The sequence below is a fragment of the Mastacembelus armatus genome, chromosome 24, assembly GCF_900324485.2.
Source record: "Mastacembelus armatus chromosome 24, fMasArm1.2, whole genome shotgun sequence".
NCBI classification, from domain to species: domain Eukaryota; kingdom Metazoa; phylum Chordata; class Actinopteri; order Synbranchiformes; family Mastacembelidae; genus Mastacembelus; species Mastacembelus armatus.
Window position 1 is genome coordinate 12,958,115 of NC_046656.1, and position 26,756 is coordinate 12,984,870.

Consider the following 26,756-nt stretch of genomic DNA (forward strand, 5'->3'; position numbering starts at 1 on the left):
TAGTTGTTATTGTCATTATTGTTGTTGTTTCGTCAGTTGAGGCCTATGTCTTTAGAGATTGTTTTTTAGTCAGTACTGTACCTTGTTGAGTAGAAATGTGTTTGTAGATGTCTCCCTCTTGTGGTAAAACCATAGATTCAGGGTCCACTACCTTATTGGTATCTCTGAAATCATACAGAATAGTAGATGTTATTTTAGTTTGGACCTTAACTGTGTTTTATTTATTCATTTTATACATATTGACTTTTTCTGTCTCATAATATGTCAGTCGGTGTAGCAGTTTTTATTGACCTGTAAATTTACATAAAGCATTAGACAATAATAGATATTATTGTTGTTTAAAGTTGAAAACGCAAGAACAATGAGCCTCTAAGAAACAAATTAATCATAATTATTATAGTTTTAAAAAACGAAATTTCGGAATAAACAATTTTTAAAAAAACGAAATCCATATTTAGCGCTACCGGAAGTGGTCACCCGATACTTGTAATGTATTTCCGCCCTCAGTCGTGCTCTGTGTGCCGGAGCAATTCTCACCGACATCAGCTTCTGTAATTTAAACGTTTCTTTGTAGATATTTTCATCTGAAAATTTGTGTATTTATTTCTTAACTGATAACTGTCGAGGTGGGGTTTACGGCGTGAGTTTAATGCGGCCTGGTCCAGTCAGCAAATGAAAATGTAGCTGTCGGTTGTATTAAAGCAGGTCACCGTTAGCTGTTAGCTTTGTTAGCCGCTCAGGCCTCGCTGCATGTGAGACAAAGGCCGCGGACACCGCGTCGCCTCTGGACAATGTTTCCCTCCTGGGGGAATTTTGGTGGACCTCAGTCTCAAAACTATGGAGGATCGGGGCCCCGCAAGCCGCCGGGTGGCGGCCACACAGGTCCGTCTGTGGGGCTTGGCGGCTTCGAGGCCTCATCCAGCGGCTCGCTGTTCTCCAGCCTGCAGGAGCAGCACCTCCAGCAGATGCAGCAGCTGCAGATGCTGCACCAGAAACAGCTCCAGTCTGTGTTGCAGCACGGCAACAGTACCGTTTCTTTCGGTGGTGGACTGTCTGGTGGGTATTTAGGTTCTTCTTGGCATTCAGATGGATCAGGACATCTAGAAGGGGGTGTTGGGGCTCCGTCGTACTATAAACAAGACGAGACCCCGGCTCAGTTGATGAGGGGTCCCCCTGCTCCCAAGCAGGGTCACCAACAGCCTCCTCCACCTCCACCACAAACACACTCCACCGAGCCTCATCCGGTTCCCCAACCTCCGGAACCTCCATCAGCAAAACCACCGGATAACATCGGTGCTCCCAAAGTCAAAGAGGACAACAAGAAAGATGTATCCACGGCTGAAGATGACAAGGGCTTACCTTTACAGGTGACAGGCTTTTCTTCATTTAAACACATTTTACTTCTTAATCTTGATCTTTGTTTAAGTCATGCACAGTGTGCGGTGTTAGTACAAGCAGTATGCTGTTTTCTATTCAGAACCATCATAACTCTTTGCACTGAGACTCTAATACCTAATTACAGTCGGTACCAATAAGCAGAAAAAATATCTTTTAAAAGCATTGATGCCCACTTGTTGTCACCTCTGATCCAAGACTAGCAGCAAATTTTTTTAAAATCCAAAAGTATTTAATGTGAAGTCCAAGTACTACATGTATTATTTGGTTGGATGAAAAAATTATATTGTTGTTTTCCATAGCTGACAGCTGCGCCTTGGCATTCCACTTAGTAATGAACGCAACCAGACACTCCAGTCTGAAGTCTGAGTTATTTTTATTATGATATAATACAATTTAGTTTGTTATATTACTAATTTAATGCAGCAGTGTAGCCTGGTATTTTAGATGCCTGACATGGCCATGTTGTGTTTTACTGATAAATCTCAACTCTGCAAGTTATTAAACTAAACATGTATAAAAAAAAAAAAAAGTTTGTGTCCTTTGCCCAACAGTTGTCTTTGTTTCACACAGGAACAACAGCAAATGTGGTACAAACAACATCTTCAGAATCTGCAGAAGTTGAAGCAAGAGAAAGCCAAGCAGAATCAAAAAGAAGGTGATGGTCCTGTGCCATTAGCACCCCCTGGCCAAGCAGTTCCTCCTCCTCCATCAGAACCACTGAAAAGCACACCTCCTCCCCCACCCCCAAAAGAGGAGCCACCAGCACCACCACTACCACCTGATGATATAAAAGTAAGCATTCCTAAAATGTTACGGGGGCTAATATGAAGGAAGCGTCTTGGCTAAAATGAAACTCCTCTTCTGTGCATAGGTCATGCAGAGTCTACTGTGAAATATTGCTTTAGACAGGGCTGCATAAAATCTGATAAATGTCCTCAAGAGATGTCACTATAGTCATGGTTGAAATAAAACCTGGAGGTTTCTTTTATGAGTCTGGTATTGTTCTAGGAGTACAATCCTAAATCATTGGAGTGCACTGTTAAGACTAGAATAGTGAAGTATTTAAAATTTCCTTAAATTGTTTAAAAAACAGACTTTCTAAATTTGAAGTGCAGTTTTCTTCTGTATATGATCTGAACTCAACAATGCTGCCGACAATTCAACAGTAAATTAGTTTAGAATTTTCTCATATTTATTGATCTGAGTTATCATGGCTGTAGCTTTATCATTACCTATTCATTAAGGAACACTTACAGTACAAAAAGTATCTTATCCTATGTTTTGAGCCTTTAAGATAGCCTAGACTGGAAAAATGCTTCTGTTTTAAGCTTTACCTTTAAAGTAACATAAATGTTTTTGTTTAATGAAAATGTGAACCACATTAACAATTGTGACTTAATCTTTTTTAAATTTGTATATTGTTTCTTTTCTTCTCTTTTTTGTATTTGCACCAAGTGATGTATTCAACATCTTCTAACAACAAACCAACTATGCCAGAGAGCTTCACCAGATCTAACTGTCATTTAACCTATTACAACAAACTACCCTCATAACTGCTGGAAATATTTGCTTGTCATGCTTTCCTTTAATCTTGTCTTGTTTCTGTTTAAAGCCTGAAGTCCCACAAGACCCAGAGGAGGCTGCTCGCCTCCAGCAGTTACAGGCTGCAGCAGTGCAATGGCAGCAGGTGCAACAGCAGAGAGTAAGCTTGCAATACCAGGCTCTCATGCAACAGCATGAAAAGCTTCAGCAGGTCCTAGAACAATACCAACAGCTAATTCAGCAACCTGCAGATCTTCAGGTAAATAAATTGTCTTTTTGACAGCTGTTATCTGTATGGTCATTTTTCCTGGTTTGGGGTTGACCTGTGTAGAAAATGACAAGTGAAAGGAATATGTTTTATGTTTAGTCAAACCAAAAGATGGTGTAAGTGTGCAGGGGGTGCAACAATAGGGATCTTCAGCCCCAGCACCATGTAGGATACCCATAGTTTTTCATTTTTACATTAGATGCCTCAGTGGTTTTGTTCTACAGGCATCTGTATGATACTTACACCAAAAATAAATAGCATCTTTTCCTTAATGTGCTTTGTTGCAGTCGATGTCTCCTGAAATGCAGCTAAGACACTATGAAATGCAACGGCAGCAGTTCACCCCTTTATTTCATGATTGGGATCGATCCTTTGCACTGTGGTATGAGCAATTTCAGACCTATCCACACAAAGACCAACTGCAGGACTATGAGCACCAATGGAAGCAGTGGCAGGAGCAGATGAATGCAACCAATGCCCACCTTCAAGAAAGGGTGGCCACACTGACTGCCATGGTGCCATGCACTGCGAGCCAGTTTACTAGTGGGCTGATGGGGCAGTATGGGCAATACCCTGGACAAGACATGCATGTGCAGCAGCCGCCACTAACCACAGGTATGCAGCATTCCCCAGTTGCTCTTGGTCCCAGACCCCAAGGCCCACGGCCCACTGGTTTTGGGCCACATTCAGAATCACCTTCTGGACCTCCTCTGCAAAGCACTGCCCCTGCTGGAATAGGAGTCAGACCCCCAGCTCCCCCCACCGCTCAGTCAGTGAACTTCAACAGCATCAGAGGGCCACGGTCAGTAGCTGTGACTGGCTTTTTAAATTGAAATTAATGTACTGAAGGATTACTTTTCAAAAGAAAGATGCTTCATAAAATCAGTTGAGAGAGTATATGAATTCATGTGCGTTGTTGAAGTTACTTGTTTACACTAAATGCATTGTTGCATGTGTGACTATATGTTAGAAATTTTATCTTAATTGTAATGTTTTCCTTACAATTTCTGTTGTCTTGCTTGTTTCAGAGGAATCAACCCTAGATTTGACCAGCCACAGCAAGGTTTTGATGGTCCCCTGAGATTTGACCAACCACAACAGCGCTTTGATGCTCCCCCTCCATTTGACCAACCAAGGCACCGCTTCGATGGTCCTCCCAGATTTGACCAACCGCGACAGCGTTTTGATGGTCCCCCCCGACTTGACCAGCCTCGATTTGGGCTGCAGCCTAGGTTTGAGCAGCCCCCAAGACACCCTGGCCCTCCACCTCTTTTTGAACGCCCACCTGTGCCCCAGCAAAAACAACAGCAAGGTCCCCAACCTAAGACAGAACCAGGTACTACACAGCCTGCCAGTGTGGATTCCAAGACTCCAGAAAAATCAGCTGGGCAGCCGCAGTCTGAAAAAGAAAAATGTGAATCAGCATCAGTTAAGGTAAAAAGTGAAGATTTGACAGATGACAACTTGCTTGGAAATGAGGGGTTTTTTGTCCAAAATGACCCCATTCCTCAGACGTTACCACCAAATGAAAAACCAGAGGGATCAGATAACAGTAATTCTTCGGACAATAGTGAAAAATCCAAACCTGTTAACAGTAAGCCACCTGTAACTGTTTCTCCTTCTGTGGCATCAAAAAGTACTGCTGCCCAAAATCCCCCCAAACAAGATGGACCATTGCAAGACAAACCCGTACTGGATCCAAAGCCCCAAGAAATGCAACAAGAGCCACAAGCTCCTAGTCAAATGCAGTCAAGACCAGAGCCTCCAAGGCCTCTGCCTGGCAGAGGACGAGGTCAGCCTCCAGTATCTGGGCAAGTGCATGGGCGGGGACGTGGGCAGTGGGGACGTGGAGAGTTCAGAGGATTGAACACTATACCCCTTGGGGAGGAGAGGGGAGAAAAATCCTATGATTACATGCCAAGTGATGACAACTCTGGAATGCCAGAAGAGCAGCAAGATTATCACTGGCAAGATCCTTCTTATGATGACTTTGGCGGTGAGGAATCTGAGTTGCCACATGAAGAAATGTGGATGCCAGAGGACCATCATTTCCCAACAGAGGAAGAGTATTATGAAGAGCCAATAGAAGGATCCCATATGGGTAGAGGAGGGCCCCCAATGATGAGAGGAGGACCCCCAATTGGAAGAGGAGGTCCACCTATGGGTAGAGGAGGACCACCTCCTATGGGTAGAGGAGGACCACCTCCTATGGGTAGAGGAGGACCTCCTATGGGTAGAGGTGGACCACCAATGGGGAGAGGAGGTCCAGGTATGGGTAGAGGGGCACCACATTTGGGTAGAGGAGGTCCACCTGTGGTTAGAGGAGGTCCACCTGTGGTTAGAGGGGGTCCCCCGATGGGCAGGGGAGGGCCACCCATGGGAAGAGGAGGACCGCCAATGGGAAGAGGAGGACCACCCATGGGAAGAGGAGAGTCATTGGACAGGCATTGGGAAGAACCTGAATCAGCTGAGTACTCAGAGGAAGGGGACCCTTACTGGGGAGAAAGGAGACCTTCAATGAGAGGAATGAGACCTCCATTTCCACCTGGCCGAGGTCTTCCCCCACGTGGGCATCCTGGTTTCATGCTCCAAGGACGAGGACGCCCCCCTCATCCAACACATGGGCTAATGGATCACGAGGCATTAGGCCATGGAATGGACACTAATGATAGCGAAATGGATCCAACAAGGCACCCCATGTACCATGGACATGATCCTCATACCCATCAGATGCGTCCTGATATAGGAAGAGGCAGGCGACGTGTGCCCCCACCTCCTCATGAAATGATGGATCCCATAGAGGATCCATTGTACGATGAAGGAATAGAGAGAGATTTAGGCTGGCAACCCCCACATGGCAGAGGGCCTCCTTTGCCTCCTCATGAGATAGTAGACAGGGGAGGAATGAGGAGGAGACCTATGGGTCGAGGAATGGCAAGAGGCATGTGGCGGCCAGGTCCAACACATGAGGAATATGAAGAGCGATATAATGACAATTATGTTGAGGATTATGGTCATGGGGAAGATGGGTATTGCTGGAGGCCACAACAGGACTATCCTCCAGATGATTATTCATATGAACCTAAGTACTTTGAGTCCGAATGGGGCAGAGAGCGTACCCTTGAGAGGGACTATCCTCCTCGCATGGCACCACCAGAATCTTACAGAGATGACCACTGGCTAGAAGAAAGAGAAAGAGGTCGCCCATATCCATTTGATGAGCATGACAGGGGGAGAGGAGAACTTAGAATTCGTGAGTACAGGGATGAGCCACCATTCCGACAGGAAGAACCACCATACTCAGCACCCCCATCAGAGTGGGATAGGCATTCAAGAGTTCCTCAACAACCAGACAGAGGAGGGTATCCTCCTGACTATGAAGACCGCAGACCTCACTATGAGGATCACAGGGAAGAGCCTCGTTTGGATATTCCTCCACCCCCACCCCATGCTGCACCTGTCAAAAACTTGACAGAGAGCGGAGTTGAAGCAGGGCCCCAAGGAGCAAGTGGAGCAAATGTGCTTGCTCTCTCTCAACGGCAGCACGAGATCATCTTAAAAGCTGCTCAAGAGCTCAAACTTATAAGGTAATTTCTAGGCTTCAGTGAATAGATTAAATGCAGTGTTGAAACAAATTACAATCTGATTTAGCTTTACTGTCAACTATTCGTTCAGATTGCAGTGTTATTTTCCCAGGTTTTAAATATCCACTTCCATCCAGAAACTAGAGGTGAATGGAACATTATTTGTGATGTTTATTCATTCAAAAATGTAGTATGACCTGTCTTTACATCATGCAGTGATTGAAGCAGAAGCGTTTTAGTTGCTTTACTTCATAGTGGAGTGAATTTTGGGGGGCTTTTGGACTTCCATTCTTTTGGTTCTACAGGGAAATGCAGGAGGGGAAGACTGCTGCTACTGAACCTCAGCCTGCATCAACTGATCTCATACCTGAGCTTCCTGCTGGTCTTCTTGGTTTGGAGATCCCACCAGACGTCAGGAATGTTCTCAAGGTAATTCATTACTTAACATTGCTAAGACTGCATTGCTGTAAGAATATTGAGCTCACGGATTATACAGGTTGTTTCAGAACATGTTAACCATGTGAATGTAGGCAGACTACTAGACCTTTTTTACCTTTCATACGTTTTCAAATATATTTACATTTTACTTTCCTTTTTATGTTATTATTTGTTATTATTTATGTAACATTAGTTTGTCATCCTTAGGGCATGTCTGCAGCATCACAGACTAGTACAACTGAACCTGCGTCCTGGGACACAAAGCCTGCTGCTAAAGATTACCAGCCAGTTCTCCTAGCTGCACCCACAGTTCCAGTGATTCCAAAGACTGTGGATTATGGGCACGGACACGGTAAGCACAGCAAAGAGGACCATTTTAACACATGAAATGGGCAAGTTTCAAGACATTGTTGGTGATATTAGCGCTCAATGTTTCAGAGCCTGGAGCCACTGTTGAGCGAATCTCTTATGGTGAGAGAATTATTCTGAGGCCTGACCCGGTGCCATCAGACAGGGGTTATGAAAAAGGTATGCTTTAAAACTGTAAACCATAACTTTTTCTGCTTTATTTAGCAATTTATTATCCATTGTTCACTGATGAACTATTTAATTATGTTCCTAGAACCTCTTGGTCCGAGAGATCCTTACAGTAGAGACCCATATTATGAAAGACGACCAGACCCCTACATGGAACGCCGGGAGTACAGCAGAGAGAGGGAATTATACAGAGAGAAACCTCCATCTGAATATGAAAGAGAAAGATTCGACAGGGAGCGGTATCCTCCGAGGGAGCGAGATGACAGGTAACATGCTCAGCAGCTCCAACACCTTACTTATTTTGAGTCTTTAGGGAAGTATGCTGCTTCCGTACATATGTAATATTCTTTTTTTGTTTGTCTGTTCTTGGTTCAAGCACACAGTCCATGGTTGAAGAAAGGTACTATATCACATTGTGTCATAAATTGTGATTAGTTATCAATGTGTGCCAGTTTGAAACAAGAAATTCTGTTGAGTAAATAAAACTTAATGATGCTCCTCTTTTGTGTAGAGTTCCACTAGCACCTCCTCTGCGCTCCGGATACAGGGAGAGAGAACGGGATGTGCGAGAGAGGGAGCGAAGTGGCAGTCGTGATCCAGATGAACATTATGGAAGGCCTCCCTATGACAGACCTTCGTATGAGCGTGCGGGACTTGAACGCAGTGGGCCTGAGCGTTATGGCCATGGCTCCTCACCCTACAGTATGTTCAGTCCCACATGTTAACACATAGTTACATACTACAGCTGTATTTAGTAGAATTTAAATTCAAAATCACAAGTTTATTTCTTAGTTATGAAAGTGTGTTTTGTTGCACAATAGACTATTGAAAAACTTTTTATATTCATTCAACTAAATTATTGTAATTAAAAAAAACAACGTAGCTTAGGTAAATACTTAAATTGCAAATATTGTCATACAGTGGACAGAAGAAGTTATCCAGAAGACAGAGGGCCTCCTGCTGTTCCACCTCTACCACCTCCGCCTCAGCCACCCCCACGAATCGAGAAGAAGCCAGAAATTAAAAATATTGATGATATCCTCAAACTACCTGGCAGATTATCTCGGCCTGAAAGGGTATTAATTACTGTAAAAGTGTTCCTTGATCTAATAGCATTGCATTGTTAGTTGTGTAATATTGAGTACTTGTTTGCATTATGTGTTTAAACAGATTGTCATCATAATGAGAGGGCTTCCAGGAAGTGGAAAAAGCCATGTTGCAAAGTTAATACGGGTGAGTTTAATCACACTAATCTAATTATAACCAAAGTTTAAAAACTATATACTATAAGAATATTCATTAACTGTATTCATTTAAGGACAAGGAAGTCGACTGTGGTGGTGCCCCACCCAGAGTTCTTGTTTTGGATGACTATTTCATGACAGAGGTTGAGAAAGTTGAGAAAGATCCAGACACAGGAAAGAGGGTCAAAACCAAGGTAAGTCTGAATTAAAACAAAGAGGTGTTCAGAATTGGTGAGCACCAATGGGGAGGTCTGTCACAATTGTTATTGTGAGCGTTATGAACAGTGTAACACAAAAATGTGTCTTGCAGGTTCTTGAGTATGAGTACGAGCCAGAGATGGAGGACACTTACCGGAACAGCATGCTTAAAACATTTAAGAAAACCCTGGATGACGGCTTTTTCCCCTTCATCATTTTAGACACAATTAATGACAGAGTTAAACATTTTGATCAGTTCTGGAGTGCAGCTAAAACAAAAGGCTTTGAGGTGAGTTGTGCTCATAAATGAGTAACGTTGACCCAGCCTGTTCTCTGCTAAATGTGTTGTTTTTCTTATTTTAAGGTGTATCTGGCTGAAATCACTGCAGACATTCAGACATGTGCAAAGAGAAATGTCCATGGACGCACACTTAAGGATATAATGAAGGTCTGCAAGATTTCTGATACATTTATGAATATCCACTAATTGTTCATTCACATTTTTAATGGAGAGTTCTGTACACAGATGTCCAACAACTGGGAGCCTTCGCCTCGTCACATGGTGCGCTTGGATGTCCGGTCCCTGCTTCAGGATGCTGCTATAGAGGAGGTGAGTTCTTAACAGACTTAAGTTTCCAAAGTTTGCTTTCTGTTATTGTTAAAGCATAAGACACAGATGAAATAGCTATTCATTATGATAATGAGTGCACGAAATACATTGTTGGTTTAGTCTCTGTGCCTCTAAATAGCCTTTTCTTCTTAACTGAGCTACACTAACGTGGTTGTGTCATTAGGTCGAAATGGAAGACTTCAATCCTGAGGACGAGCCAAAGGAACCCAAGAGAGAGGAGGAAGAAGAGAGTGATCTGGTAGGACATGACAAACTTAATTTTATATCCACGTGGTTGTCTGAATCATTTCTACTTATTTTATTCCCATCTATCACATATAAGGTTTATTCAGTCATTTATTAGCTTTTTAGTCTTTCGAATCATATTTTTTGGTTTGTTTTAATAGCCAGTTGTGTTTTACACCAAAGACATCAACAATCTAAGAAATTTATAGAAACGGATAGGTTAGTTTGTCATCATTTATTTTACTTAGTTTATAAGCTTGACCAGGGCAGAAATCATAGAACAGGATAGACACAAACACAGCAGTAAATAAGTCCTAAATTACAACTGGATCGGTCCACTAACTAAATGAGCAGCAGGAACAAGTATGCCTATGACTTTGAACATCTGTTCAGATTCAGTTGTTGGGTAGTTAAATATAAAATTGTTTTAATATGTGTTTAAAGTTAAAATTCAAATGGCCATCAAAGTGCCACCATCAGGAAATGTGTTTCCAAACCTCAGCCTGCATCTCTTTTAGATATTTCTTTTTTTGTAAGCACTTTTTTTTTTATCAAACAAAAGTTACTATAGAAAAATCTAAACTTTGAATAAAATAAATCATAATTGGAAAAACTGTGATGTTGACAGATGTCTACTGAATCTGAATGATTTGTATTTTGTGTTGTCTGAAATAGTTAATTGCTGATTAAAGATCATATGAAGGTCAAAATTCTTATATGTCAAATAAGTCAGTCTTCCGAATGGTCTTTACAAAGATGAGCTAAAAATTGCACATACAATCAGAAAATTGCTGTGATAGTTGTCGTCTGTTGATAGTTGATATACCTTTTCAAAAATAGCAAATATTTTAGCGGTTTCAAAAGATATGGTCTTCTGGCAGAATTTGAACGATGTAAGCAAACAAAAGGTTTTCTGTACTGTTGTCTTCAGAATAAGATTTTTCTCTAGAACCTTTTTTTTTTTTTTTTTTTTTTTTTTTTTTTTTTTAAAGTAAACCTTTTAAAAGGAATTTTTACTAACGGACGTCCTGCAGAGACATTGACCCCTTGTCAATTTTACAAACTTAGCAAGCTGGACTGCTGGGCAAAATTTAATGAACTTGTGATTATGAGAAAGACTGAAGGAAAAAAAAAATTGTTGTTTACCTTACATTCACATTTGCCTAATAAATCTGCTTTACCTTTTACTTATATATAAAAAAGTAAAAAAAAAAAAACAACAAATGTTTCAAACAGGCAGTCAGTTTTTTAGATTTTATGCCTTCTCCCTGACAGGTTATTGAGGCACTCTCACTAATTAAGCTGAAGGAGTCATTTTTAGAACTGACTGTTAATAACCTACTTTAATGTCCTTTAACTCTACGTGCAAATTAAATGAATCACTAGGTGACAAGGTTTCCCTTCAACACATCACTCAACTCATAACTACAACTACTGCTACATTTGAAAACATTCATTAAAAGAAATAACCATTATTTACATATATATATTTTAGTTGCACATCTTCCAAAAGTACTTATTACTTGTCATATGTTTCATTGTAACATTTTGTGATTAGCTTTATGTATGAACTAGTTTGCAGTACTTGATTATATTTTGTGTAATATAATTCACAGTGTAATACAAACATCAAAGCTATAAAAGCTGCAAAAACCTGCAATTTTGCAACCGTTCAAAAAAAAAAAAAAAAAAACAAAGAAATCTTTTACTTGCTCTCGAGGTTTAATGTTTATCCATCCATCCATCTTCTTCCGCTTATCCGGAGCCAGGTCGCGGGGGCAGTAGCCTCAGCAGGGATACCCAGACTTCCTTTTCCCTGGACACTTCTTATATATATATATTTTATAGTACTATGATAACATTACTTTCTTGACCATAATTGCATAAACATTACATATTCTAACAGAAAATTTGTCTTTTTAATTCATATGTGCCTTATTTTACAAAACCATGCCCACTTATTTTAAACATGAAATTTCATAAGTTAATTTTGACATGACTATAATGCGTATAAACAAAGTTTTGTAAAAATTCACGGTGAGAGTTCATTTTCTGTAATTTGTATTCCTAAGGGGCTGAGCAAAGTGCAGTCCTGTAGTTATGCTCAATGAAGACCTCAGAATATAAAGAAAGTTTAAAGTTCCTGATGGAAAAAATAAAAATGGGCAGTTAAAAATAGTTGGTTTATTGTTGACTGCTTAAGTGTTTCAATATTAAGTATTTCAATACTGCAAAAGTTAAACCATTTAAAATGATATTTATTACCTTAAATGCAGCAACATGCTTAATGCTTGATTGAAATGGTTCTACATGTGTCCATTAAACTCAGTATTGCATGACACAACCAGCAACAAAATGGGTTGAATATGTAAAACTGCGCTGATCATTATCACACTCAGCTGGTTATAAAATGCAATTCCACATAGAACATCTTCCAGCACTCCTTCTTTATTTTAATTTTAGTTGTGATCACAAGCTGAAGTCACGCTAATACCAGCTTAAGTCACGGAGGTCTTGGGACTTGACTTGAACTCCAGATCTGGACATGTGAACAATCTTTTTTTTACTTTTTTTTTTTTTTTTTTAATTTAGTGCATCAACTTTAAGGAAATCTTTGAGCTGAATATCATTTCCTAACTGTGACTTGACTGGGAAAAATATTTCACAAGGTCACAGTCAAAATGCATTGAACCAATACTTTCGCTACAAGACTAGCTGGGGAGTGGTGTTTTTTTTTTTTTCCATGTTGCATGGTAATAGCCAGTTTAAAGTAATCAACTCTCTAACAACTAATCAATGATGATACTATATGCTAATAGATAAAGTATTAGTAAGTATTGACTGCACAGTACATGCTTTGAATTCATTAGTTATATCAATACTGGTTTTTAGGCAGTCTGCATGTAGGAGATGATAAATGCTCATTTCAACTATAAGACACTTGAGACTTGGACATGTAAAAAAAAAAAAAAAAAAAAGTCATCTGTGAGCATCTGCGGCTCATGCTGATTTAAACTGATGTCTAACTGTCCAAATGTCAGGTCAAAAACTGCTGTGTTGTGACTGCAGCTGAATCGTTTTGTGTGAGGCTTCAGGTTTGATTACTGTTTAATAGCAAGAGGCTGTTACAGTAATGGCCTCAGGTTTAAAAAAAAACAAAAACAGCAGTGACAGTGAAGTTGAGTAAAAATGGTCTTATGGTCTCTTCTCAAAATGTGAAAAAAGGTCAACGAACGACCTGTAAACGTCTTAGTTTATCATTTCTTGTTTGTTCTTGTCACTGCAAAGACTGTTTAATCAGGCAAAATTAGCTTTTGTTCAAGCTAAACTGATTTAAAAACTTGCTGTTACCTCATTATTTAAAAGCAGACACTCAAAGAATTTAAACTATGTCACAGATTGTATAAAAAATTGATTTCTTCTGTTTTTGTAAATATTTCTTGGCATTTGAGATAAACAATTGTGGATAAAATTACTGTACACATTACACAAACATTCTCAGTCAGATACATCACATCATAGCTGCAACTATTCTTTGCTAGGCTTTGGAAGCATGGGAATAAAGGTAGATGCATTTTCATCTGAACTAAAAGAAAATCAATGATTCTTAAATTTCTCTATAACGTGTCTGTATTTATGCGATTTTTTTTTTTTTTTTTTTTTTTTGTAAATATTAAGCTTTACCATAGCAGATGTATGGTCACCCCAGTGGGCTTGGGGGGATTTAAGGTTACGATAGCACCGATACTTTTCCAGCAACATAGGCTTCTGTGTAAAAAAGAAGAAAAAAAGCAAACTTTTAGCCAGGTTTACTGGCTTTAGTGACATGATTTCAAAAACCTTCTTTTTGATATGAATGTTATATTTAACGTGCATTACCTAAGATGTGTGCTTAGTTCAGAATAAGTTACTGTATTGAAAAGATAATGGTGCTGCACCATGTCAGCCTGCTGTGGCACATCATTCCCTAGTAGAAAGCATTTATTTTAGATATTTTAAATTTATCACTCTTTATAATTAAATGTAGCCAGATATTGTATTTTGCTCTTATGGCCACACCAAGAGGGCTTTACTGCACAGGATGCGGTCTCAGCATACAGGATATCTAATCTGAACGCCTCCTTTCTTCAACTTAAATCGTCAAACATTTCAACTCTGAAATCCTGAGCACCTATATACACCAGTATGCCTTTATTGTTCTTGTTTCGTTTGTCTTACATACACATAATCACACTGAACATTGTTATAATAAAACATACATCTGAAATATACAGAGACTTCAGAAAGCAGAAAGCCCAGCATTTTTTTTTTTTTGGTTTTGTAGATTTCAATATAAATAAATAAAATTGCCATTTTTTCGAAAAATAAATTACAATTAGTAATCCACAAAGTATTCATATCCTTAAGTGTAACACTCCAAATTGTGATCAGATAAATTCTCTAGATTTGTATCTAGAGCTGCTGTTAAAACAACAAGACCTCATGCTCAGTGTGTGCCTTCATTCAAAGCAGGGTTCCTGTTGTTTACCTCACCATTGATTAGGTTTTTAAATACCAATATTTCGTATTTTAGGCAGGGCCAATTGAATCATGCTATAGTAAAGTCCATGTAATGTGACCTTTGTCATTTTTTGGTGTACAGATTCATCAGAAACACCGTATTTCTCGGACTATAAGTTGCACTTTTTTTACTTCTCTGGCTTGTAGTGGGACTTAATATGTGTACATTTACTGTGATTCTGTCGAATAGTTATTAACGTTAGATGGCACTCTTGACTCAATTGAAGATAATACTGTACTGCCGAAAAAGTAAAAACGTTTATGTTCACTCTTAACTCCTAATGTAACACAAGTCAAAATGTTCTCCAAAAGAAGGAGCTATACTGCAGACTTCAAAGTGCAGCTAATAAAGTATGAAGCTGAAACAAAGTTTGGAGTGTTGGCATCCAGGCAACAGGACACGCTGCTTCATCTTTTCCCGATGTTGGCGCAGTTTAACTTGACACAGATGAATGAATTTCATAATGCACTTCTGCTTGTTGTTAAGCCGAGTCTACATTCTTCATAAGTTAATTTAGACTATAATTAGTACAATCAGAAATGCGACTTACACACCAGAGTAATTTATGTTTTTTCTCTTCAACAAGGCTGTTTTTGCTAAAGGCACCTAATATTCTGGTGCGACTTATAGTCCGGAAAATACAGAACTTAAAGAATAAGGAGTTAAGAAAAACATGCTCTTCTTCTTTGGCAGAGCTTGTAACTATAACTTCATTCAGCATTAACAATCTAAATCTAATCACACTTCTTGCGAATCCATTGTAAGTTCCTAAAAATAACACTCATTAAGTTTAATGTTGATTCATGTATCTGTAAAGATATAATTTGTGTAGTTGATCTCTACCCTCTGAAATCCGGTTAAAGGGGTAGGGGTTAATGGCTATAACAATACATTGTGTTTCATTATTTAACAACTGGCTAGTGCTGATGGGAGACTGAACCCTTTGCTGTTTGCTAACCTGCCATTATTGCTTGGTCAGGAAGAGGCTTCTCTTTTCCATAAACATGTTCATGTTCAGCTAACACTGATATCTGTGTAAAAGTTGGAGCAGCCTCAGAAACACAGCTGCTGCTCTTTATCATGTTGTGAAGATCTGGAGGAAATTGCGAGTGAAAGTAAAGTGCATTAGCTTACGTTAACTTACAAAGGAAGCTTCATGATTAGAGACTGAACTTCCTTTTTTATCTTCTGATTTTAGAGCAATTACAGTTCTGCTGGCACAGAATTGGTGTTATTTTTTACTTTTCCTCCGAATGTGACAAAGGCTTAGTCTGAACGTCTCTTTCAACTTGCAATATGTTGCATGTCAGTGTTGCATTCTATGTCTTAACTAGATAATTTCTCATGCAGACTCATCTTTTATTTCTCTTTGTTGACCTTTAACTTCTGATAAACCAGTGTCCTCTCTTTTCAGCCAACCCCTTTCCCCCACCTTCTCTCTCTTCCCCCGATCCCTGCATTACCCAGACGTATAACCATTGCAGTGTTTCTTTATACAATATAGGGCTACATTCCGAAAAGCAAATGGGAGATGGACACGTCCGAGGCAAAACTTGGTGAGTTTTCTCATTTCCTTCTTTGTGACTGATTACCTAAACTTTAACTTCTGTAATATGGTGCCTTCTTCACCAGTTCAGTTTCAATCATTGATGCTGCCATTTTGGTTTTCCTCGATAAAGGGGTTTATAATCTGTCGGACTTGCCTGATTAAATAAAGGCTCAAACCTGGAAATATTGGTTTGATGTATGATGCTTTTATTTCCTGTGCATTTGTTTACCTGATTATATCTGTGAATTATATTATGCACAGTACATCATGACCATGTCTAAATCATAGTGATCGCTGTTTCCAGGTTTTACCATCTCTCTGTGCACAATGCATAACAACCTGTGCAATTCGTGATGTGACTGCATCAAAAGATGCTTAAAATTTTGACATGTTTAAATATATAACACAATTTAAGTAAGCGCATCTGACTATATGTACTGGTTAAAAATATCACTTTCTAAACACAGTTGTAAATTCTACAAATTCCACTTCAAGTAAATGCCTAGCGAATAAGATATACTCCCCTCTGCCTGTAGTACTATTGTGGTTCTGCTTTGGCTGTTACCTGATGCATATTGTGTGAGACTATGTAGCAGAAATTGTGAATAGAAATGCGGATTAACAGAATTGATCTTTTTGTAGATTATTTCATGTTAAAATGTTGAGATTATCTGAGGTAATCTTCTCTTCATACAGACAAGTTGGACGGTCTGGGCAGCAGTGGGAAGAGGAAACGTGAAGGTGAACACATGGCAGGTCTGGAGGACTACCTTCAGCTGCCGGACGACTATGCCACACGCATGTCCGAACCAGGAAAGAAAAGGGTAATTTGACATCATGTGCTTCAAGAGCTGTGCTTTGATTATTTTTTAATGTATTCTTTGCCAACCAAGTGACATAAAAATACTGATTATGAAAATCCAGGTACACCATTGTAGATAATAATCGTTACAGGCAAATCAGTCATATTATGTAACAATGCTCTTTTATCCAATTCCTGCTTATGAAACTACATGCTGGTTCTTCTCCCTCTTGTTAAGGTTCGATGGGCTGATCTTGAAGAGCAGAAGGATGCTGATCGAAAGCGTGCTATCGGCTTTGTCGTTGGTCAGACGGACTGGGAGAGAATAACAGATGAGAGCGGCCAGCTGGCCCAAAGAGCTCTCAACCGTACCAAGTATTTCTAAGACGATAATCTTATCCCCTTTTTTTCCCCCTTCATTGAAAGGTATGTATCTTATTATTTTGTATAATGTTGCTAGGATGGTTAGGGACATTATTGAGAGCAATTAGAAGGAATGGATATTTTAAGGTCAGATTCATGATAATTCATTCAGCTAAATATTTGGTTAATCCAGTCTTATATTATCCTAGGTCAGCAAGCCACTTTTTCAAAAGCACTTCTGTTGTATTTTCAAGTTTAAGTCTAGTAAATAGTGAATCGCATCAAATGAATAATTCTGAGGTTAATTCACAAAGTTTGATTGGGAGCATGTAAGTCTAGTGGTTTTAAAAGACGTGTGAGACATGTAGTGACATCTAAATATGACAAAAACAAAATATGTCTGACTGTAGCTGAATTTACAGAACTATAATTTATTGAGAAAATGTCTCACACATTTGCCTTTTGCCAAATTATCAATGATTTTTTAAAAATCTTTTTGCAGGTGTCCAGAATGTGAAAACAGAAGTGAAACAGCACTCAACGCGGTATCACCAGTAAAATAAAGTTTTTAGTTATTTCATTAATAAGGATACAATATAAATTACTTTTTACTTTTGAACAGACACCCATTAGTTTGTAGTTTATTATTGTCTTACTTCTGGTGATGTATTTAGTCATGTCTTTTGCTGTTTTATACTCCCTGTACTGTATACCTGTAGCACTGTTTCTTGGTTCATACATACTTGAAAACAGACAATAAAAGTTTCACAAATTGACCAACTTTGAAAAACTTGGTGTTTTCATTTGAACTTCAGGAAAATAGTTGTTGACCTCCACTTGTCTATCCTCTATGATATTATTTACCATATGGTTTATCACTATAAATAGTTAAATTATGAGAATGAGCGAGAATAAATGATTACATGTGTTCTCATGTACGTGTAAAATGTCCAGAGTGTGTTGGCTTCCGTAATTCACGTTACAGTTTCTTTGATCAAGTCAAATTTCAATGTGAAATGTTGGATAGTAATTTACTACAACTCTTTAGAGTATTAAACCTCTGGATTGTTTCTCAATCCCTTAATGGTTTTTGTTTTTGTTTTCTCAACATCTTAGTTTTTTTTTTTTTTTCAATAGATTTTAAATTTAAAGCAAATAATACTAAGACGCAGTTGCTTTTAGGAAGATGTTGCCAATTATATGTCGTCTTAGTTTGACATTAGACCAGTTCATTTTTTGTGCTTGTTGGCTTTTCTTTTCTGGCTCCATTTGAAGCTTGAATGGGTTTCAGAAAACGGCCTAATGTAAGTGCATGCGGGATTAAAAGATATGTAGTATAATTTAAAAAAATATTCTAAAGCAATATAAGAAAAACAATGTATGGACCCTTTGCAAGGTTCATGAAGCTGTCAAAAACTCAATTTCCAAATATACAAAATATTTCATGGTGTAAAGTAGCTGTAATGTAGGGGTTCAAAAGGGTAGTCTATTTTCATGACTGAAGGCTAAAACTTCTCATCTTAATTCTATTTTTGAATCTTTTTTTTTTTAGAACATTACATTTCGAGTTGGATTGAAAAATGTTACATGTAAGGCAGCACAAAGCAAATGAATCGCTTTATTTACAGGCCTGTCAAAGACAAAAATCTAACAAGTTAAATTTTAAATAATTTTTTCCTGTAATTTATCATGACAAAGTAAAAATTGCTTTCTAGATTTTTTTTTTTTTTTTGTGTGTGTGTGAATGTTTTGAAAAATCCAAAAGCATTCATACTCTTAAATGCGAAAGCGATTTACGTGTCTCTTTGCACACTTTGTTTTGGGCGATTTGTTCCATTCTTCCTGGCAGATCCCCTTGAGCTGTCAGTTTGGATGGGAAATGTTTGTGAACTGCCCATCACCAGGCCTGTCCACATATGTTGTACAGTCTGGGCTTTGGCTGGGCAACTCACGGACAGTCAGATACTTGTTCTAAAGGCAACCCAGTGTTGTCTCAGTTGTTTGATCTGGAGCAGGTTTTCTTTAAGGACCTCTCTATTTGGCGGCATTCATCCTTCCCTCAATCTGACCAGTCTGTCTGTCCCTGCTGCTGAGAAGCTCCTTCACCCCAGAGCATGATCAAAATGATGATCATTATGGTCAATGCAGGTGGCTGCCCACACTGAGCCTGGTCCTGTCAGGGGTTACTTCCATCAAAGGGAGTTTTTCCTCCCAATCTCACCCAGTGGTTGCTCAAAATGGGTTTGTTTGGTTTTTCTCTATAATACTGTAAGATCTTGACCTTACTATGTAAAGTGCCTTGAGTTGATTTTATTGTGATTAGGCATTTAAATTGAATTGCCACAGTTTTATTGTGGATATTTACAGAGAGGTTTTTGGACTTCATGGCTTGTTTTTTTACATTCAGTGGGAACTGTGGGACGTTCTAGGCACATGCATTTCGCTTTCTAATCTATAACTAATCAGTTACTTCAAGCTCTAGGTAAACAGGATGCACGTGGCTGCAGTAGAAGTGACACAACAAAGGGTCTGAATGCTTTTGTAAATGAGACATTTCAGATGATAATGCATTGTCTTGCTGCAATAGAATTTATTGAAAAAGTCATTAACAACAATCTTTAGCACAAGTCAAGTATGATTATCAATATATGGCACTGTATATGCCTTTTTAAATACTTTTTACATCTACAAACTTTGCACAGGATTCAGAATTTGCAAATATCATAGATTTTCAGATGGATTATCAACACTGTGACCGAAGACACAGCAAGAATCATCAGCTGTGCTTGAACATATAGAGCTACTGATGAAGACCATGCTTGATTTGTCTAGAGATGGCAGTACGTCATTTGTCAAGTGGCTGGATCCATATGGTAAGTATAGAAGAGACACAGAATAACTGCTGTTTTAACAGTTTGTAAAGAGTGAGTGAGATGATGGATGTAATTTACTCATTTCAGTTAAATATCCTGTACATACATACAGACTGGCAACAATGAGCTATGCTGAATATTAAACTTTTTTACCTTGTGTGGTGTGGACCAATTTTGTGCTCAAAGAAATGCTTCTTAATAGCTGAATCTTCTCAGTTGCACTTTCGCAATCATACAAAATATGTATTTTTGCTATATAATATGACATATAGCAAAATACATGAATAAAACTGCTTCATGGTGCAACAGTAAAAAAAACGGTGACGCCTGTGATAAACACGAACAAGCTTGTTAGATGTTACAAACTCTGTTATGTTTGGAAGCTGGAGGCTGGAGATTTCACATATGAGACAACCTGGCCAACAACTACAATAATTATATACTATTCCCAAAATAATTTGCTCATTAGGCCGTGTAAGTCCACATTGTGAGAGTAACCACTGTGGCACATAATGTCCTCTGGTTTTTATCCAGAGTGGGGATGTTTGAATTCATCTGGTACATCGCTGTCCAGTTTACAGATGACCTTGTAGATTGCTTTCTTCCACGATGGCTCACGATCTTTACACATCGAAATGGCAATGTAAAATTCTCTGAGTGTAATCTCAGCAACTTCTAGGAATCTGTTCGGGACCTGAGTCCACAGGAGATTAAAAAAAAAAAAAAAAAAGATAAAAAATTATAAACAAATATAAGCTACAACTCACACAAAAGCCTATACATTACCCATTGTTTATTACTTAACTGTTTTATAATTGACAGTTGTAACTCTGTTATATTATTAAATTCAGTTAAAGAAGCGGAAAATAGTATGTAGTAAGATGAAAATGGCTTTACAGTGCACACACAAATACGGTAAGTCCCCTGTCAGACACCTTTAGGTAGATAAAACGATGTATGTGTGTGGTTTATCTGTGTAATTCTTCATTTGCATAAACATAAACCCTCCAATAATGGTAATAGCTAGTAGGTCTGTTCTCACAAATGAGAGCAGGAGTTACACAGTTATCCTGTAAGAAATATAAAGTTGAAGGTGCAATGTGTAAAATGTAGCGTGATAAATAAGCAGAAATAGAATGTAGTGTGTAACTAGTATGTAATCACCAGAAAATACCAACTGTTGCATTTTCTTAATCTCAGAATGAGCCTTTTAAATCTTTATAGGGGCAGCTCTCCTTTCATGGAGGCAGCCATGTTGTGCCGCTATGTTTCTACAGCAGCAGAGAACAGTTAAACCAAACACTGGCTCCAGACAGTGAATCATTTTTTTTAAAGGTGACAGCCACTATACCACTGTTCTGTCTGAAAACGGGTGGGGTGTGAGGCATGCATTCTGCACTCTCACCACTAGCTGCTGCTCTTTTATATTTCACACACTGCATCTTTAAGAAAAACAGTAATTATGAGCCTGATTGCCACTGACCTCATTTTCCAAGTTTTTAGTGGCCCAATGACTTTTCCTCACCACAATTTGATAAAAATGCACATCGCCTACGTACAAATGTCACAGTCTAATTACTGCCGTGAAATTGTGTGTGCACATTCATGCTCCTCAGAAGATGAATTCTTTCAGTTTTGGATATTTCAGGCCACATATGTCATCCTCCAACAGAACACAGGGCCACTCAAAAGTTTGGACCAACTTTCCCATTCAGCTAAACAGGAAAACGTTTAACAGGCAAGAGTATTTCAGAATCTAAAGGGTAAATTTAAATACAAGTCTTTACCTTTTATTTTTAGTAACATCTTATAAGATTCAGCGGTTGTGTCTCCGCCTCACACACAACACCCAACACCACTGCTGGGTGTGTTCATGTATGAGGCCACACAAAATAAAAGTCTATCATAACATTTTGACATGATGCTGATAATGTTGAGGAACAACCTGTATAATGGACTGGTGTAAATAAGGGTTATTTAAGAATGTCCTCAGTGCGGTTATACTACTGACATCATATTATAGTGCTTCCTGAGAAGAAACTGGATCCAATATTCTCCATTAAAAAAAAAAGTCCTCTCCACTCTTGCATACTCACAGCTATTAAGATTTATGATTATAACACATAATTAATTAAGGGAATCATTAGGAATTATTGTTGGAAATGCACTAAAAAATTTGTGGCCACATTGTCGCAACTGGTTTTCCATCATACTTTCATGCTCATTGAATTGTATTCTGTGTGGTGTTAAAAAGGTCTTAAACCTGGTGAACTCTTTTTACCCTTAAATTAGAGCTAAAGGGGAACTGAATCCCTCCAAAGGTGAATTATGGCACATTTATAAATTGGAGCATATCCAGATTTAATTAAAATAAAAAAACAGATGGTGAAAATACCACTTGGATTTGAATTCATGTGCACCAGGGTCGGGTCCAAGTCAGTTTTTTAAATCTGATGATTACTAATGAGAAAGTGCATTGTTTTAAATTTCCTTATATTGTATTTAATTTAAAACTTAATAGGAACAGAATAACCCAGAGAGTTTCCCAGGTTCATTGTACATCTAAATATTCCCTCCAGATCTAAAGTCGTGGTAAAGAGTTTACACTAGGGGGGAAAAATGGCATTTCACATTTCTACTTTTAATATCTTTGTCGTTATTATGACATGAACTTCAGTGTACTTCTAATTTCAATTTATTAATTTATACTTTGAAATCAGCAAGCCATATTTCACATATTTCTCAGCTTTTATAATGATAGAATTTATTTTTATACTTTATGAAATCTTCATTTATGGTCATACTAAGTGTGAGTGTTGAGCTTCTTGTTCTTTTAAAACTTCTCTTCAGTCACACCAGTCTCACTGTGCTTCACGCCTACTCACAGCAGTGAATAATCATTTACCAAGCTCATAGTAAAAAGTGGTGCTGTATTGAACTATCTTACATTGAAGGGTGTTTCTTATTTTTTTCATGCTAATTTACATACATATGTACGTGAGGAGACAGAATACCAAAGAATATAATGTAGGTCAGTACAGCACCACCACTTATGCTAAGTCGGCATGTGGTAGTCTATGTGGAAGATTACATATGTATATAATATGATGACTGACGAGCTGTGGTCGATGTGCATAATAACAGGTCTACACTGACTGACTGCATAGTGAATATGGACATTAAAGAGGAAATGCTAATCACAAAGAAGAAATCTTTAATTGCCACATGGATCAGTGCAACCAATTACACATCTTGTGCACTCTCTAGTCCTGACTGCTTTGATAAAAAGATCAGACCTGTCTGTTTCTGCCTGGCATCATGCAGTTATGATAGACTTTAAAAAGAAACTCAGTGTGAGACTGTCTTTTCTCACATCAGAGTAAATCTGGGATCACTGCTGAGATATTTAGTGAAACCGGAGACATCACACCAAGCTTGAAAATGTACAATACTCCAAACCCTTTAGATTATTTGTTTGTTTGTTTTTTAACAAAATCTGCTTATTAATCATGTGTTGGACTACACATGATTAAAAAAAAACTGACTTCACTGAAAGCTCCTAAAGCAAAAATACATTACAGATAACTGAATGAGTGAATGAATCTGTGTCTCTGCTCTTTACTCAATTGTTTAAAAGACACTGCAGACAAAGCACTACCAGTCATTTTAGAAGGACATCACCAGTATTTTGTATGTTGAGGATAGAGAAAGAAGAATGATAGTTACCTGGAAGTCATTGGCTTTGTTGTAGTGCATGTTGAGAGCTCTGAAAAGTTCTGATTCTCTCCCCACAGTCAAATCCCTCACGTCGGCCACTCCTTCCATGAGAGCATGTCGAGCAAACTTCTCCATCTGGATGTAATAAAACTCCCTAAAGTTACTGAACCACTTGATGAGCTGGGAGGTGATGCAGCGTGTGAACTGAGGACAAGACACAGAACAGGTAAGTGAATTAATAGATGTCACCTTCTTGTTCTGTAATTTGATATCCTGTAATTATTTTTGTCTTTATGTGAGAGAAAAGCTGGCTAAAAATATTTCATAGTGTACATTTCAAAATACAAAGAAAGTACAATATGAACAGAAATGCAGTAGTGATGTTGCTTTTTAATGCCGATCTGATTTCTTTATTGTAATGCTCTTAAATAAAAAGCAAAAATCTTTAACTTGTCTGGAGATGATTCTTTATTCTATTGTGACAGATGATATTTTGAGAACACAAAACCAGTTGGAAAACATTTTCATTAAACTTGCTGGATCATTAACATGCAGAATATTAAAAACCAACATTTTCAGGCTATTTTAAAATGTTATGTTTTTCTTAGAAATGCCATGAAATATCACATCTGCTTAAATGCAAAATACAACAGGTTTCCCAAGACCTGTGATATTTTTACAGTAAAATGAAATCATGTTTTGTACATCTATTAAATTGAATTGAATGGATGATTTATACTACTGCTCAATATTGCTAATGTTTTCTTACCTGCACATCATGGAAACACATCTTCAGTACCAGTGAACTCGGGTAGCGAGTGTAGAAGAACATAAGCTTTGCTTTTTTCAAGTGGTTTGTGGTCAGACCCTCCTGAATGCACCAGTGTTAAGGGTAAAACACACACATAACATACACACAATACAACACTTCCCTTTTTCTTTTTTAATGAGCCTGTAAACACTTTCCTCCAAGTTGGAAAGATTTTCTTCAAAGTTTGGAAGATCAAAGTGAGTACTTCTTGAAAAAGAGGTCAAATTGGTGTTGATGAGCAGACTCATTTTCCAGCATGTACCTGGGGCCTTGACAAGGTTTGTTTGTTGTTTGTTGTCTGGGTTATTATTTCAAGCTCAACAGGCAGAGGGAGAATTATTACTCATATCTGTAGCAGCTGCTTCAGACACAATATACAAAGAATTCTCAGGCATTTTCTGTCACTGCTGATTGATATGTCAAGATTCCAGAGAGCAAATAAATAGACTTTAGACATTACAAACTTGGCAAGGATACATTCAGAACGTAGAGCTTATTCCTCACAAAGCTATCGGACTCGATCTTGACATGAGGGAGATGCAGGCTTTCTAAAAGCCCTGGATCTACTGACACGGTGTTAGTCAGTGGGCTCCTCACAGACCTGGCATTGACCTTTGAGCTTACTTTGACCGAATTCCAACGTGTGTCAAATGTTTTAAACTTTGCTTCCGAGCGTCTGTCTTGCAAGCATCTGAGGGCATGTTGATGGACAATGTTGTTACTCCTTGATTGCTGATCTTCATGCAGAGCGGACTCTAGGGAGAAGGGGAACTGAGGTTTTGGATCATGGTGAGCTTTCGATCTGGACTGGAGAATAAACTTGTCAGGTCTTTCTAGTCCAGGCTTTTGTACAACCAGAGACAGAGCTTCAGTTTGAACATCTGGGACTTGCACCTCTTTGTTACCACAACATGAAAGTCTTAATTTATTATCATTACAGACTGATGACTGAGGAGATGTATCAGTCTCTACAGTCCCCTCACTATTTGGTGATGTCTGCAGAAGTGGCATGCTTTTGAAAATAGAGTCGACGCTCCTGCTAACAGCTCTGGACAGTTCGTACTTCAAAACATCAGCCATGAGTTTTATTCTCTCAGGTCTGGTTTGAAAGTAGTTCATCAGCTTCACCTTTTTCCATCCATGATGCTTTGTGCTTGCGCTGCTTTCAAAGTCACTGTATGAATCTCTTACTGCATCCCCTGGAGATGTATCAGGAGAATCGCCCCATATGGGATATTTTTCTTTACAACTGTCTGTAGTATCAGACACTTCATCCACGTATTTAAACCTTGTTCCGGGCTGTCTGACGTGTTGTTGATTCTCAAGATGTTTTCTTGTTTGGCTGTGACTCATGCTGCCAGTCCCACTTCTTTCCATGTGTCTCTGATGTAGTTCTTGAATTTTTTCATTTTCCTGCATACAATCTGTCTTCTCATGCAGACTTGACATCACATCTGAGCAATGCACGCCAGGAGAGCTGGTCATGCCTTTGATGATATTTTCTACCCTGGCGCGCTTTGCTTGATGGCCACTGGTTAAATTCCAGTCATGGTGACCAGAAGAACTGGATGCAGGAGGTGGGTGCATTCTTGTGGTGTTGTCTCTGGGCGGATTACTGGAATAAATCAAACTTGAAGTGCTTTCACCGCCGCTGTAGTAGGCACTCTCAGGTAGCATTTTCTGGTTGTCACAGTCTTTGTGTAAAGTCGCAGAAGCACCCGACACATCTGACAGCACAGGGTCAGGTTGAAAAGAGGAGAGATGCTCTGCAGGGCAGCCATCAAAGCAGATGATGCTGGAAGAATACATGCCTTTGCTCCAGGCACTTGGATTCATGCCTGTAGTGTTGAAAAAGACAGCAGTGAAAAATAATTATCATATACATATAAGTCAGGGGTATAGGGAACTAAGAATTGCTGAAATACTGTGTTGACACAGTAACAAATACTATGATAAATTGATGTTTTTTGTACATGCATGGATCGAACTTGCTCTGCAATAAAACTGTAGTAAAA

At 38.6% G+C, this 26,756-nt stretch overlaps 2 protein-coding genes across 4 annotated transcripts; one reads left to right on the plus strand and one right to left on the minus strand.

The window, feature by feature from the left end:
• Window positions 1-512: 512 nt before the first annotated feature.
• On the plus strand, window positions 513-24,376 carry ylpm1 (YLP motif containing 1). 3 transcript variants are annotated; one of them, XM_026318827.1, is made up of 22 exons: window positions 513-1,367; window positions 1,969-2,190; window positions 3,011-3,199; window positions 3,496-4,010; window positions 4,237-6,795; window positions 7,098-7,221; window positions 7,438-7,582; window positions 7,669-7,758; window positions 7,853-8,033; window positions 8,144-8,167; window positions 8,279-8,469; window positions 8,689-8,843; window positions 8,938-9,000; window positions 9,086-9,205; window positions 9,322-9,498; window positions 9,574-9,657; window positions 9,736-9,819; window positions 10,004-10,078; window positions 16,131-16,182; window positions 16,872-16,999; window positions 17,216-17,403; window positions 17,843-18,116. In XM_026318827.1, the coding sequence occupies exons 1-21, from the start codon at window positions 792-794 to the stop codon at window positions 17,360-17,362; spliced, it is 5,901 nt and encodes a 1,966-aa protein (XP_026174612.1). In that variant the 5' UTR covers window positions 513-791; the 3' UTR covers window positions 17,363-17,403; window positions 17,843-18,116. The 3 variants fall into 3 exon arrangements, with proteins under 3 accessions (XP_026174612.1, XP_026174613.1, XP_026174614.1); XM_026318828.1 differs by lacking the exon at window positions 8,144-8,167; XM_026318829.1 differs by lacking the exons at window positions 16,131-16,182; window positions 16,872-16,999; window positions 17,216-17,403; window positions 17,843-18,116 and adding an exon at window positions 24,008-24,376.
• LOC113137287 (prospero homeobox protein 1-like) lies at window positions 20,740-26,577 on the minus strand. The gene is made up of 4 exons (XM_026318830.2): window positions 25,219-26,577; window positions 24,700-24,801; window positions 23,940-24,134; window positions 20,740-20,907 (listed from the first exon to the last, which is right to left on the minus strand). Exons 1-4 carry the CDS (start codon window positions 26,575-26,577, stop codon window positions 20,740-20,742), a joined length of 1,824 nt encoding a protein of 607 aa, XP_026174615.1.
• Between the last annotated feature and the right edge of the window lie 179 nt (window positions 26,578-26,756).

What these genes read in the sequence shown, in the direction of transcription:
- ylpm1 (XM_026318827.1), top strand. Translation starts at nt 792, where the DNA reads ATGTTTCCCTCCTGGGGGAATTTTGGTGGACCTCAGTCTCAAAACTAT. An exon ending in CAAGAGCTCAAACTTATAAG is followed by an intron (nt 6,796 to 7,097) that starts GTAATTTCTAGG and finishes TTGGTTCTACAG; the next exon opens with GGAAATGCAGGAGGGGAAGA. An exon ending in GGATTATGGGCACGGACACG is followed by an intron (nt 7,583 to 7,668) that starts GTAAGCACAGCA and finishes TCAATGTTTCAG; the next exon opens with AGCCTGGAGCCACTGTTGAG.
- LOC113137287 (XM_026318830.2), bottom strand. Translation starts at nt 26,577, where the DNA reads ATGAATCCAAGTGCCTGGAGCAAAGGCATGTATTCTTCCAGCATCATC. An exon ending in ATAAGCTCTACGTTCTGAAT is followed by an intron (nt 24,802 to 25,218) that starts GTATCCTTGCCA and finishes TGGTGCATTCAG; the next exon opens with GAGGGTCTGACCACAAACCA. An exon ending in TGTGTTTCCATGATGTGCAG is followed by an intron (nt 24,135 to 24,699) that starts GTAAGAAAACAT and finishes TCTTGTCCTCAG; the next exon opens with TTCACACGCTGCATCACCTC.